Source organism: Sorex fumeus, unplaced genomic scaffold (genome assembly GCF_029834395.1).
Source record: "Sorex fumeus unplaced genomic scaffold, SorFum_2.1 ptg000122l, whole genome shotgun sequence".
Taxonomy (NCBI): domain Eukaryota; kingdom Metazoa; phylum Chordata; class Mammalia; order Eulipotyphla; family Soricidae; genus Sorex; species Sorex fumeus.
In genome coordinates, this window is record NW_026606179.1 from 62802368 (window position 1) to 62816068 (window position 13701).

General features: G+C 68.6%; 1 protein-coding gene across 2 annotated transcripts; it reads right to left on the bottom strand.

The window, feature by feature from the left end:
* Positions 1 to 439: 439 nt before the first annotated feature.
* Positions 440 to 9422, bottom strand: FBXO31 (F-box protein 31). Of its 2 annotated transcripts, none has more exons than XM_056136991.1 (9): positions 9103 to 9422; positions 6411 to 6482; positions 5290 to 5366; positions 4265 to 4432; positions 3961 to 4035; positions 2075 to 2184; positions 1838 to 1952; positions 1449 to 1756; positions 440 to 1375 (listed from the first exon to the last, which is right to left on the bottom strand). In XM_056136991.1, exons 1-9 carry the CDS (start codon positions 9407 to 9409, stop codon positions 1153 to 1155), a joined length of 1455 nt encoding a protein of 484 aa, XP_055992966.1. In that variant the 5' UTR covers positions 9410 to 9422; the 3' UTR covers positions 440 to 1152. The 2 variants fall into 2 exon arrangements, with proteins under 2 accessions (XP_055992966.1, XP_055992965.1); XM_056136990.1 differs by having other exon boundaries at positions 1838 to 1991.
* Positions 9423 to 13701: the final 4279 nt, after the last annotated feature.

Genomic DNA, 13701 nt, shown 5'->3' on the forward strand with positions numbered 1-13701 from the left:
CCGGTCACCAAGTGTCCTCACGGAGAACATGGAACGTTGGGGACAGAAGCTCCATGGAGACCGCTGGGCCCGCGAGGGCAGCAGGAAGCACCCATGCATGGGGGGGGCAGACACCCCCCAGAGGGGCCCGCGAGGGAGGCAGGAAGCACCCACTGCACCTGCCTGGTGGGGGGTGGGCAGACACCACCCACTGCCACAAGGTGCAAATTGAGCTCCCGGGAGCAGTTCGTGGGCGTCCCAAGACTGTCCCACAGGAAGGCTTGCCCTGGGAAAGGCTGTTCCCCCACTGGCCAGTGGCTGACCCCATGTCCCTCAGAGGGGACAGGGCACTGGGGACCCAGCCTTGAGGCGGGCCCAGTGGGGGGTGACACTCGGTACTGGCCACTCCCCGCTGGGGCCGTGCTTTGTGGTGCCGGACACAGGCGCTCAGACGTGCTGGAAGGCGGGGGGCACTTTTATTACAAGGTGAGGGGTTGTGTAGGACTCGCAGGGACCCTCCTGGCCCCTGCAGGAACCGCCAGGTCCTAGCTGGGTGCGTTAGCCCTGCCCACCCCACAGGGATGAGGCATGGCGGGCTCTCAGGGCCCAGCCCAGCCTGGCCACGCGCCCCTGCAGGTGTGGGGGACCCCCAGGGGCCTGACTGCACCACCACGGCACACGGGGCAGGAGCGGAGCTTGGTTCTGAAGCTGGAGGGCACGGCCGTGGCCTGTCACGCGTCCCCTTCCCTGGATGCGAGCCAGGGCGGAAAGTCTCCATCCACCACCCAAAGGGCCGGCTGCTCTGGGGCACGCGAGGACCCCGGCTCTGTCCCCGGCAAAAAAAAAAAAAAAAGTCTACCCAGGCAATGGCATAGAGCAGCGGAGCCTCCGACCCCGCCCGGGCTGCCCAGGCCTCCTCACTCTGCCTCTGGGCGGCCCCAGGCCACCAGCACGTGCACACACCCGAGCTCACACGCACACGTCCATGCATACTCACGCGTGCAGGCACATGTTCATGCATGCTCACGCGTGCAGCCACACGCGCGCACACACCCTCTCTGTAACGCCCAGGGGCGGGGTCCCTCGACAACGGGGCGACTCCGGCGCCCTGGGGCAGGACTCGCTCAGCAGTGCTCCCGGGCGCGCAGGCCCGAGGCGGGGGCGGGCCGGGGGTCAGGAGGCGAGCGCCTGGATGTTCTTGAGCATGTCCTCGAAGGCCTGCGGGGAGGGCGCGTCGGCGTGGCGGAAGGCCACCTGGACCCTGCTGTACAGGCTGAAGGACTTGAGCTCCAGCCAGAGGAAGCCGAAGCGGTCCTGGTCGAAGAGCACGAAGACGCCGGGCGTGCGCTCGGGGCTGGTGAAGCCGTGGCCGGCGATGAGGCCGGTGCCGTAGAAGCTGCGGGCGGGGCGGGGCGGTGAGCGGCGGGGACGGGGCGCGCCCCCCACCTCCAGGTCGCCCCGCGCCTCACCAGGCCCTGCAGGTGCGCGGGTAGCCGTCGTTCCTGGAGCTGACGCCGGCAGGCAGGACGAAGGGCTGGCCCTGGCCAGGGCCGGGCGGCGCGGGCGCGGGCGCGGGGCCGGGGTCCGGCGGGCGGGGGTCGTCCCCGGGCGCGCCCTGCTGCTGCTGCTGCTGCTGCTGGCGCACCTGCTCGCGCACCTCCAGGACCAGGCGGCTCAGCTCGCTGAAGCTGTGCTGCTGCTCCCCGCCCGGCAGCTGGATGCGGCGCGCCAGGTCCACCTCCACCGTCTGCTGCCCCGCGGGGATGTTGGGGTCGCCCTGGGGGCGGGGGGGATGAGCTCGGCCGCCGGGCATGCCCCCCAGCCCAGCGCAGCCAGCGCAGCCCAGCCCGGGACTCACCGTGACCTTGGTGCCGCGGGCCCGCTGCCCGTGGAAGCTGAGCATGACGATCTCCAGCCCGTGGCTGCCGTAGGTGCCTTTGAAGAGGCCGGGCGGGATGAGGTCGTCAGGGCGGCTGGGCGGGAGGTAGATGCGCCGGTAGGTCAGGCAGTTGCTGCGGGCGGGCGGGGCGGCAGGTGAGGGGCGACCCCGACAGGCCGGCCCGCCCGGGCGCCGCGGGGCCCGCGGGGCACTCACTCGTACTGGCTGGTGTAGATGAACTTCATGAGGATGAGCTCCTGCATGTGCTCGTGGAAGATGTCCTCCAGCGTGCGGCCCCACTCCTCGCGCAGCCACGTGCGGAACTCCTGCGAGGGCGGGGCCGGCCGGGCGGGGCGGGGTCAGCCAGAGCGGGGCGGAGCCAGCCTGGGCGGGTGGGCGGGGCCAGCCGGGCGGGGCCAACCAGAGCGGGTGGGCGGGGCCAGGCTGGACGGGTGGGCGAGGCTATCCGGGGCGGGGCGGGGTCAGCCAGAGCGGGTGGGCGGGGGCCAGCCGGAGTGGGGCGGGGCCAGTCAGAGCGGGTGGGCGGGGCCAGCCTGGACGGGTGGGCGAGGCTATCTGGGGTGGGGCGGGGTCTGCCAGAGTGGGTGGGCGTGGCCAGTCGGAGCGGGCGGGGCCAGCCGGGCGGGGCGGGGTCAACCAGAGCGGGTGGGCGGGGCCAGCCTGGACGGATGGGCGAGGCTATCCGGGGTGGGGCGGGGTCAGCCAGAGTGGGTGGGCGGGGCCAGTCGGAGCGGGCGGGGGCAGCCAGGGCAGGTGGGCGGGGCCAGCCGGAGTGGGGTGGGGCCAGTCAGAGCGGGTGGACGGGGCCAGCCCGGGAAGGGTGAGGTGGAGCGGGGTCAGCCTGGGCAGGTGGGCGGGGCCAACCGGGTGGGGCAGGGTCAGCCAGAGCGGGTGGACGGGGCCAGCCCGGGAAGGGTGAGGTGGAGCGGGGTCAGCCTGGGCTGGTGGGCGGGGCCAACCGGGTGGGGCAGGGTCAGCCAGAGCGGGTGGAGTGGAGCCAGCCTGGGCGGGTGGGCGAGGCTATCCGGGGTGGGGCGGGGTCAGCCAGAGTGGGTGGGCGGGGCCAGTCGGAGCGGGCGGGGTCAGCCAGGGCAGGTGGGCGGGGCCAGCCGGAGTGGGGTGGGGCCAGTCAGAGCGGGTGGACGGGGCCAGCCCGGGAAGGGTGAGGTGGAGCGGGGTCAGCCTGGGCAGGTGGGCGGGGCCAACCGGGTGGGGCAGGGTCAGCCAGAGCGGGTGGAGTGGAGCCAGCCTGGGCGGGTGGGCGAGGCTATCCGGGGTGGGGCGGGGTCAGCCAGAGTGGGTGGGCGGGGCCAGCCAGGGCAGGTGGGCGGGGCCAGCCGGAGTGGGGCGGGGCCAGTCAGAGCGGATGGACGGGGCCAGCCCGGGGAGGGTGAGGTGGAGCGGGGTCAGCCTGGGCAGGTGGGTGGGTCCAGCCGGGTGGGGCAGGGTCAGCCAGAGCGGGTGGAGCGGAGCCAGCCTGGGTGGGTGGGCGAGGCTATCCGGGGTGGGGCGAGGTCAGCCAGAGTGGGTGGGCGGGGACAGCCGGAGTGGAGCAGGGCCAGCCAGAGCGGCTGGGGCGGACCCAGCCTGGGCAGGTGGGGCTATCGGGGTGGGGCGGGATCAGCCTGGGAAGATGGGCGGGGCCAGCTGGGGAAGGGTGAGGTGGGGCGGAGCCAGCTGGGATAGGCGGGGCTGGCCAGAGTGGATGGGCGGAGCCAGCCTGGGCAGGGCTATCGGAATGGGCGGGGTCAGCCAGAGCAGGTGGGCGGGGCCAGCCGGAGTGGGGCGGGGCCAGCCAGAGCGGCTGGGGCGGACCCAGCCTGGGCAGGTGGGGCTATCCGGGGTGGGGCGGGATCAGCCTGGGAAGATGGGCGGGGCCAGCTGGGGAAGGGTGAGGTGGGGCTGGCCAGAGTGGATGGGCGGAGCCAGCCTGGGCAGGGCTATAGGAATGGGCGGGGTCAGCCAGAGCAGGTGGGCGGGGCCAGCAGGGGGTGTTCAGGTGGGGCGAGGCCAGCTGGGGTGGGGTGGGGTCAGTCGGGGCGGGGCTGGGGCTCACGAGTACTGCGTGGACACAGGCTCACCTCCTGCCTCCCGCCCGGCATCCTGTGGTGGTCAGTCTCATTGCACTTGGTAGAAAACTCGTCCTTCTTCACGATCTGGAGAAAAGGGCAGCTGGCTGGTCACCGTGCTGGACACCCGTGGCCAGCCCAGCAGGAGCAGCAGGAGGGCTGGCGTTCAAGCATGTACCCCCAACAGAGGAGGACAAGGAGCCGTCTGGGCATCCCCTCGCCCGCGGGGTGTCCATCGGCCAGAGCCAAGCTGAGGCTGGGCCGCCTGTCCAGGACCAGAGAAGAGCTGAGTGCGGGGCCGGGCAGCGGCTCTCACCTGGATGTGGCCGTTGTGCGGCCCGTGGTGGCCGTACATGCACTCCACGGTGGCCCCCTTCTGCTCCACCAGGTGGATCCTGAACAAGGGCTTGAAGCGCATGGGGTCGTCCACGTGGGGGTCATGGGGCGGCAGGTACATCCAGCCGACGATGACCACGCCGTCCACCTGGGCCGGCACAAGGGCGAGCACGCGGGTTCCGGGGGCAGTGGGGGGCCCACGCCAGTGGGGATCGAGCAGCCCCCCAGCCCCTCCTCTGGGAAACGCTGAGCACACAGGTGCCCCCGAAGATGGGGGGAAGGGGGCCGGGGCGACAGGACAGAGGGGCACCTGCCTTGCGCGCACCCACCCAGGGTCTGTTCCCAGCACCCACACGGTCCCCCGAGCACCGCCAGGAGTGATTCCTAAGTGCAGAGCCAGGAGGAGCCCCGGGCATCGCCAGGTGCGGCCCCAAGTCAGAAAGAAAGAAGGAGGGGTAGCAGGCGCCTCCCGCCAGGCCGATATCGGGGAGCTCGGCCAACGCACTCACTGGCGCACACGGGCCCCCAGGGAGCTCTGTGCGCCCGCTCCTGGCCTCCGGGAAGCAGTGCTGGGGCTCACAGGGCCTCAAGTATGGGGCCACTCCGAGTGCAGGCCAGAGGCCCGGCTACAGGCGCTAGGCCCCAGGGTGGGCTCCGAGCACTGCTCAAGCACCCTGTAAGCTGGGACTAAACGCTGGGTGGCTGCTGGCCTGGTGGTTCCTGTGGGCCACCACGTCCCGGCTGTCCCAGCACAGAGAAGGGTCGGACGTGAGGATGGGCGCCAGCCCCACCTGTCCCCGAGGCGGCTGGACTATCCTGCCGCTCCGCCCCGTTCACTGCGAGCCCAGCGCCTTGGGCCAAACGCCAAGCACCGATGCGGCGGGTGTGCTGGCCACAGGCCCCCTCGAGCCCGTGGTGGGTTCGCAGCACCCAAACCTGCGCGTTCCTGGGGCTCGTGCCTGAGGGGGCGACCCAGACACGGAGCAGCGAGGGCCCAGCACTCACCACCACGTTGAGCAGCCCCCCATACGGCCCGATGTCCGGCTGCCACAGCCCCAGGATGTGTCGGTAGCGGTGGAGCACTGAGGAGAGAGTACCAGGCAGAGTGGCTGGAGCGTGTCGGCAGGCTGTCCAGGCGCTGGCCCTGCTCCTGCCATGCGGCCCCAGGTGTGGCCCCAAACAAGCCAAGCAGGACAGACAGGCCTCTCCAGAGCAGGATGGCAGCGGGCGGGCCTCCGTCCACCCTCACAGCCCAGGGCTCCGCACACCAACTCCAGGGACGAAGCCTGCAAGGACCTCCCTGTCACAGGCCCCGCGCGCCACAGCCCAGACGACACGAGAGTGACTGGCAGACAGAGTCAGTGGGCACCTCTCCAGGGGGCTAGCAGCGCCCCAGGGCCGACCAGCCCAGGAAGCAGGAACCAAGGACGCTGCCCGCAGCCTCGGGGACACACGAGCCCAGCCAAGCTGGGCCCAGCAGGACGTGTCCTGGTCCAGGAGCGGCTCTCCCGCTGGGACGCAATGGCCAGCACTGTCCTCAGAAGCCCTGCGGGGCCCGGGACAGCAGGGTGCTGGGTGGGGGCTCAGGCAGGACTGCCCCTCACCCGGGCACCCTGATCGGGCCCAGGAACCCAGGAGTGTGCGTGCGGGAAGGCCAGAGGAAGGGGGCTGAGTGCAGAGGGGCCCTGCCAGGCGGGGGTGGGGCGGCCCTTCTCAGTCCTGGGTCTCCCTGACCCCAACAGTCCATGCCTGGGCTCCAGCCAGTGGGACAGGGGTGCCCCCAAGAGGCCACTCCTCAGCCTCAGGCCAGCCAGCACCTGTGGGTGCCTCGCACAGCCACCACCCGTCCCTCTAGCTCAGTGTGGCTGATACCCTCCCCCCCCTCGCCCCCGCGGGGCGGTGCTGGGGCCTGGGGTGTCGGGGAGGTGCCAAGTCTCTGCTCTGACTTTCTGGCTCACGCCGGTGCCCGCAGGAGGCTGACTTGGCCCCAGGGGCCGGACCTGAGCTCCCGAACTGTGTTTTGCTGTGGACACAAGAACCCATGGCTGGGCCAGCACCCTGGCAGCCCCCAGGAAGCGCCGCTGTTCCCATGTGGGGTCGCCCCTTGTGGGCACATCTGTACTCACGCTTAGCATAGACGTCCCTGCAGGACACGCCCGCGGCCTCCAGCCCCCGTGGGTCCTCGCACGCGCCGTACTCTGCATGGAAGAAGCGTTGGCTGGCATGAGTGCGCAGGCGACCCCCAGCCACGCTGGGCAGCACAGGGCTCCTGCCCGGCCGAGACCACCCCACCTCGGCTCCTGGCACACCGCCCAGACCCTCAGGGAAGACCTCAGCCTGTGGGGGGAGCGGGACACGGGACTGGACTCCCCACACACTGGTCAGTGTCGTGGGGGAGGGCGGGTGAGCTGGGCCCAGAGCAGCTGCAGACAAAGGCCCTTCAGGAGAGCCCCGGGTGGGGGAGGGCGTGGGGGCCGGGCATTCGGGGCTCTGACGGGCTCTGGGCAGACGGAACATTCTAGGGACTATGAAGACCCCACAATGGGCTGCACTCGCTACCGTGGCGGTCAGTAAGAAGGCCGCCTCGGAAGCCGCGGCCACGGGCACCGAGAGGGCCGCGCGGGGAGGGCAATGGCGGGGGATGGACGTGGGGCCCAGCACTGCCTGCCACGGAGGTACCCGGCCCCCGCCACACACACACACACACACACACACACACACGGTGTCCGTGCATATACATGAGGATGCCCACATGTACGCACACACGTACGCACACACACACACAGAGGGCACTTGCACACACACGCGTACACACACACACACACACAGTGCTCTTCCCTTCTGAGGAGCCTAATGCTGTGGGGGACAGCAGGAAGGCCAGCAGGCCAGGGCGGTGACACCCAGAGGAGCACCTGGGCACCCCCAGTGAAGGACATGGGCACTGGGGGCACCCAGAACCTGCACGTGCCGCAGACCCCCAAACACCCAGAAGATATTCAAGAACATGGGCCAGCACGGGGGGCTGGATGGCCGTGCTGTCCACACAGCACTGGGGGGGACAAGGCCGCTCCCCTGGACACTCAGTCCGCCCAAGAGGCACCCAGAGGCACCCTGGGGAGGCAGCACCCTCCCACACCTCGAACAGAGTGGAGCCCCGTGCAGACAGCAGCAGGAAAGCAGTGAGGGGACCCACGCACACCCACAGGGTCCCGGTGGGAGGTGGAGCTGGAGGCAGGGACCCAGTGTGGTGGGGGGGGGGCTTGCACACAGCTAGCCCAGAGGCCCCAAAGCATCACCAGGAGTTGGCCCCGAGCACAGAGCCGGCAGTCAGCCCCGAGCACAGAGCCGGGAGTCGGCCCCGAGCACAGAGCCGGGAGTCAGCCCTGGCACAGCTGGGTGCGGCTCCAAAACAAACCACAGAAAGGATGCCAGGTCCCCGCAGGGCAGCAGGGCCTGCTCTCGGCCAGAGGTGCCCCCTCCCACCAGCAGCGCAGGCCAGGGGGGCAAGTCCAGCGGCCACCCCAGGACACCACAGCAGCCCAGACCCAGACAGGTGCCAGCCCACAGAAGGATGTGCTCCTGCGCCCGCCCATGACCAGGAGACGGGGAAGGGGCACGCAGGCAGGGGAGCACCGGCCTCCCTCTCTCCTCCTCTCCCTCCCTCCCTCCTTTCCTTCCTCCCTCCTCCCCTCCTCTCAGAAAATCTGCTTTTGGGCCACAAACCAGATGCTCAGGGCTCACTCTTGGTTCGATCCCTAAAGACCACGCAGGGCGGCCACGGGCAACACTACGCTCTGGCCGGCGGACGACATCCGCGAAAAGGGACTTCAGCCCCTTCGGAGTGACTCGCTGTGGGGCTGAGATGGGGGGGGGGGGGGTGGGCGTGTGCCTTGCATGCCGCTGACCCACACAGGCTTGGTCCCTGGCACCGCAGGGTTCCCTGAGCCTGCCCTGCTGGGTGTGCCCACCCTCCGAAAGCGACATGCAATCAAGATATGATGTGCATGGTGCTCCCTGGGTCCCGCCAAGCCGACCCGCTGCCGCCGCAGAGGCTGGGCCGGACTAGGCCTCGTCAGCCTTGGGTGGATGCCAGCACGCCAGGAGTGCCGCGCAGGAGCCAGGGAAAGCGGCTCCGGGTCAAGGGGCAGGTGCCCAGCACCCCTCCCAGTGACCGTGACTTATCACTGGCCCTGCCAGCGCGCTGGGAGGGCGCCACAGCTCCTCTGCCCTGGACAGGGCCCGGCCCGCGGGACCAGGGGACTTGCCCAGAGCTCGGGGTCTGCTCTCCCCGGACCACACCAGGGGCTCGACCGACAGGACAGCGGGGAGGGCGTTTGCCTTGCATGCAGCCGGCCCGGGTTCGATCCCGGCATCCTCTACGGTCTCCCAAGCACCGCCAGGAGTGACCCCGAGCATCGCAAAACACAAAAATTCGAAAGCCACGAGGCCGGCTCTGCTGATTCACTCCGGCCGGGACCACCGCCGGCCCTGCCCAGCGGCCTGTCCCCGTGGCCCCAAGCACAGCAACCCCACGCAGGGCCAGCAAGCGCCCGGCCGGGAGCCCGCAGGGTGGACGAGGCGGGGGGCCGGGGCCGGGACGCGGAAGCCGCGCTGCCCGAGTCTCGGGCCGAGGCCGCGGCCCCTCCCGGAGCACCGCGCGCCGAGTCGCAGGCCCTGAGCCCGCGGGTCCTGGCGGCCGGCCAGGGAGCGGGGCGCTGCAGCAGCGCGGGGCGCCGCGGGAGGGGGTCCCCGGGGCGCGCGTGCAGGGCGGGGCCGGGCCGGGAGTGCGGGCCGCGGGCCGGGCGGGGCCTCACCCACCCTCGCGGCAGCGGCGCCTCCAGATGGTGTCGGTGCGCAGCAGCCGCCGGAAGCGCGAGCAGACCTGGGCCAGGCGCGGCAGGTCGGGCCCGGGCAGCGCCGCGAAGATCTCCACCAGCAGCTCGGGCGGCAGCTCCAGCAGCGAGCGGCGCGAGCCCGCCGCGGGGCCCGCCTCGATGCGCTCCTCCTCGGGGTCCGTGTCCGGCCCGCTGTCGGCCGCCGCGGGCTCGGCCGCGTCCCGCCGCTGCTGCCGCCGCCGGCATCCCCGCGCCGGCCCGACGCCGCAGAGCCGCGCGCACACCGCCATGCCGCCGCTGACGGCCGCCCGCCTCTGCGCACGCGCGCGCGCGGCCCCGCCCCCCGCCGCCGGCCCCGCCCCTCGGGCGCCGCGGCACGCCCCGGGCGGCCGGGACACGCCCCCGGGGGGAGAATCACGCCCCTCGGGAATCGTGATACGCCCCGGACAGCCGGGACACGCCCCTTGGAGGATAGCCACGCCCCTCGGGAGCCGTGATATGCCCCGGACGGCCGGGACACGCCCCTCGGGAGCGGCGGCACGCCCCCGACGGCAGGGACACGCCCCTTGGGGATGGCCACGCCCCTCGGGAGCAGCGATACGCCCCGGACGGCCGGGACACGCCCCTCGGGGAATAGCCACGCCCCTAGAGAATCTGTTACGCCCCGGGCGTTCGGGACACACCCCTCGGGGAATAGCCACGCCCCTTGGGAGCAGCGGCACGCCCCGGACGGTCGGGACACGCCCCTGGGGGAAAGCCACGCCCCTCGGGAATCGTGATACGCCCCGGACAGCCGGGAGATGCCCCTTGGAGGATAGCCACGCCCCTCAGGAGCCGTGATATGCCCCGGACGGCCGGGACACGCCCCTCGGGAGCGGCGGCACGCCCCCGACGGCAGGGACACGCCCCTTGGGGATGGCCACGCCCCTCGGGAGCAGCGATACGCCCCGGACGGCCGGGACACGCCCCTCGGGGAATAGCCACGCCCCTAGAGAATCTGTTACGCCCCGGGCGTTCGGGACACACCCCTCGGGGAATAGCCACGCCCCTTGGGAGCAGCGGCACGCCCCGGACGGTCGGGACACGCCCCTGGGGGAAAGCCACGCCCCTCGGGAATCGTGATACGCCCCGGACAGCCGGGAGATGCCCCTTGGAGGATAGCCACGCCCCTCAGGAGCCGTGATATGCCCCGGACGGCCGGGACACGCCCCTCGGGAGCGGCGGCACGCCCCGGACGGCCGGGACACGCCCCTTGGGGATGGCCACGCCCCTCGGGAGCAGCGATACGCCCCGGACGGCCGGGACACGCCCCTGGGGGAAAGCCACGCCCTCGGGAATCGTGATACGCCCCGGACAGCCGGGACACGCCCCTCGGGAGCGGCGGCACGCCCCCGACGGCCGGGACACGCCCCTTGGGGATGGCCACGCCCCTCGGGAGCAGCGATACGCCCCGGACGGCCGGGACACGCCCCTGGGGGAAAGCCACGCCCTCGGGAATCGTGATACGCCCCGGACAGCCGGGACACGCCCCTCGGGAGCGGCGGCACGCCCCCGACGGCCGGGACACGCCCCTTGGGGATGGCCACGCCCCTCGGGAGCAGCGATACGCCCCGGACGGCCGGGACACGCCCCAAACGAGAGAGACACAGGAGCAGAGAGCGCACAGTCGAGGCGCACACGCGAGGGACGAGCCCCGCCTCTGCAGAGGAAGAAGAGGTGCGCCGGCCCCACCCACAGAGAGCACCATGCCCCTGTCCCGCTGACCCCTGTGCTGCGGAACTTGCGCAGGGCAGTCACCCTCAAGTCAGGAGGCCGCCCCTCTCCGGGCAGACGCGTGCGCGAGACCGCCAACCCTGGGTAATTCGAAGACCATCCCAGACCATCCCAGAGGATCAACCCTAGGATCAATCCTTAGGCGTCCCCCCAGCCCCCAGGATGCCTATAGACCCCCTCCCATCCTGAGGACTCCGGGAGGGCGCTGCAGAAAGGCTGCCTCACGTGATCAGAGGAATGGTGCAAACGTTTTCTTTCTGGGGCCACGCCCACTGGTACTTAGGCTCAAATCTCGTGTCAGTGCTCTGGGGCACCTGATTCCTGCCGAGCAGAGCACCACACCCTTCTGACACCCACACTGCCCAGCAGTCCTGCTCTGACCTCCAGAGGGAGGGGCCTCCCTTCCCAGCTGGTTCCCGGGGGCTGCAGCGCTGACTGCCCCAGGGGGTGAGAGAAGCACCTGCCGACGAGTTCCCAGGCACAGAGGCCCAGGGAATTCTGCCTGGTGATGCCTGGGCTCCGGGAATACATCCGCCACTGGAGTGTGTGGTGGCACGGCCTTGCCAGTTGGTCACGGCCTTCCTCGCCACAAAGCAGACCTGGAATGTGGCTCGTGCTCTGCACCTGGAGGCTCTGGGCTCCGCTCTGCACCGCCGCTTCTCCCCCTCCGAGCTCCTTCATCCGCCACAGACAGTCACTGGTCGTCCTGCCCCAGTCTGCAGAGCTGGGAACCTCAGAACCCCTCCCGCCCCCACGGGCACTGCAGGCTCACCAGGCAACTGGAGAGGCTCAGGGCCCCCGCACCGGGATGCCCACTCACAAGTCCACGCGGCACACAAGACCTGGGCCTGCGCAGCTGGAAGGGGCAGCTGCTGCCTTGTCCCCCCAGCCCTGAGTCCTGAGCAAGCAGAAGACAGAAGATACATCTGTGACACAGGAACGATGAAGCCGGCCTGCACTCCCAGCTCCAGATGCCACCCCGCACCCTCCTGTCTCATGTTTGTCCCATCTGTCCCGTGCTGTTCCCAGAAGTCACACATGAGCTGGCCATCGCGTGACTCTTCATCACGTCACACTCAGGTCTGGCCGCATTGCTGACCCGTCCACCTCCACCCAGCTGCCACCTGATTCCTTCACCAGGACTCACCCTGGCTAGTCACCCTCCGCCGCCTCCCGCTCTGTGCCACTGATGGTAACTGGTACCTTCCTTTTAGAACAAAAGTCAACAACTGCCACCTTCCTCCCGGCCAGAGCAGACCTTGGGGGAGGATGGTCTCTCAGAGAGGGATGTTTCTGCCTGTTCTGGGGCCACACCGAGGAGCGCGCAGCTCTGACTCCAGGCTCTGGGCTCAGGGGCCATCTTAGCAGTGCTCAGAGGACCCTATGCCCGCCCGGTCCTCGGTGTGCCAGGCTGCCACTGTCCTACAGCTCCAGCGCCAAGGCGGCCCCCTGTTGTCACGCACCACACTCACAACAGGCATTCTGGCACCTGGTGTGCCAACAAGCCGTGCAGTAGAAGCCTGACTCAGTGTGTGTTGAAACAGAAGGTTTTATTTTTTTTTCTCGGCAATTCAAAGGATTTAATAAAAGTTCAAGATTCATGTGACAAATGACCAAGATTTTGTCAAGAGTTCGACTTTCGCCTTCTCCCCCATTTATCTTGTTTCGTCTCGAGCACTTCCCCCGATTCCTCCCCCCTCTCCCCGCGTGCAGGTACACACACACACACACACACACACACACACACACACATTTTCTGGTCTATGATTACATGAACAGATCCCACTGTGATTTAGAAAACTTATGTCTACGTAAGCTACGTGGTTACCACCAATTTTTTAATATGCCCTTTCACTTGGCCAACATGTGCTTAATCTATGACCCTTGCCCCGTCCTTAAGCATACTTTTAAATGTCCGTCACCCTGGAGAGGCAGAGCATTTTATTTTCTAGTTTCCCTTGTTCCCAGACACATCTTAGTGAAGTTTTGGAATTCTCAGGATAAAGAGAAAATCTTACAGATTTCCAGAGAGAGGCTTTCTTACGGCTTTCTGTAGAGCAACAAGAATCCGGCCGGCAGCTGACTTACCACTGGCCACTCTGGATGCCAGGAGCAAATGGGCCAACATCCTACCAGCTCTACAGGAAGGAGAATTTAAGCCTAGAATCCTCTACCCCGCCAAACTGGCATTTAATTTTGAAGGCAAAAACGAAGATCTTTTTTTATTTTGAAGAATTCAAAGACTTTGGGGGTATGGTGCTGCCAGCAGGTCAATCTGTACCTGTGAGGTGAGTGCATCAGCAGCCTGATGGCGCCTTCAGACTTCCAGATACCCCAAAATTGCTGCTGTGCCTTTGGCCAGACCCCAAAAGCTTGGGGAAAAGTTTACCAAGAAACCACCTCTGACTCAGCTATCTAATTAGAGGCATGGCCTTTGTGGTTCCTGATCAAACTGCTTAACGGCCATGATCCCAGAGACTAAGAAACAAATCTCCGAAACCCAATGGCTTTTGGCAGAAATGTGTCTGGTCCCTGAATTAGGTTACTGGCACTGGGCCAACCCAGATGGGAATAGGTTTCATTCCTTGGCCTGTTCCCCCTTGCGGCCCAGTGGCCGCCATCCTCCAGAGGCCACTGGACAGTCAGATTTGGGCCTGCAGTGACGAGACATGCAGGGTCTCATAGGATGGGGGTGGAGTCTGCCCTTTCCTCCCCATCCCAACTAGACCCCAAGTCGCCGCCCACAAACGGCCTCTCTGGCTCCTGATCAAGCCGCTTAACAGCCATGATCCCGGAGACTCAGAAACAA

What these genes read in the sequence shown, in the direction of transcription:
- FBXO31 (XM_056136990.1), bottom strand. Translation starts at nt 9,409, where the DNA reads ATGGCGGTGTGCGCGCGGCTCTGCGGCGTCGGGCCGGCGCGGGGATGC. An exon ending in CAGGGACGTCTATGCTAAGC is followed by an intron (nt 5,367 to 6,410) that starts GTGAGTACAGAT and finishes CTCTCTCCTCAG; the next exon opens with TGCTCCACCGCTACCGACAC. An exon ending in GGGGGCTGCTCAACGTGGTG is followed by an intron (nt 4,433 to 5,289) that starts GTGAGTGCTGGG and finishes GTGCCGGCCCAG; the next exon opens with GTGGACGGCGTGGTCATCGT.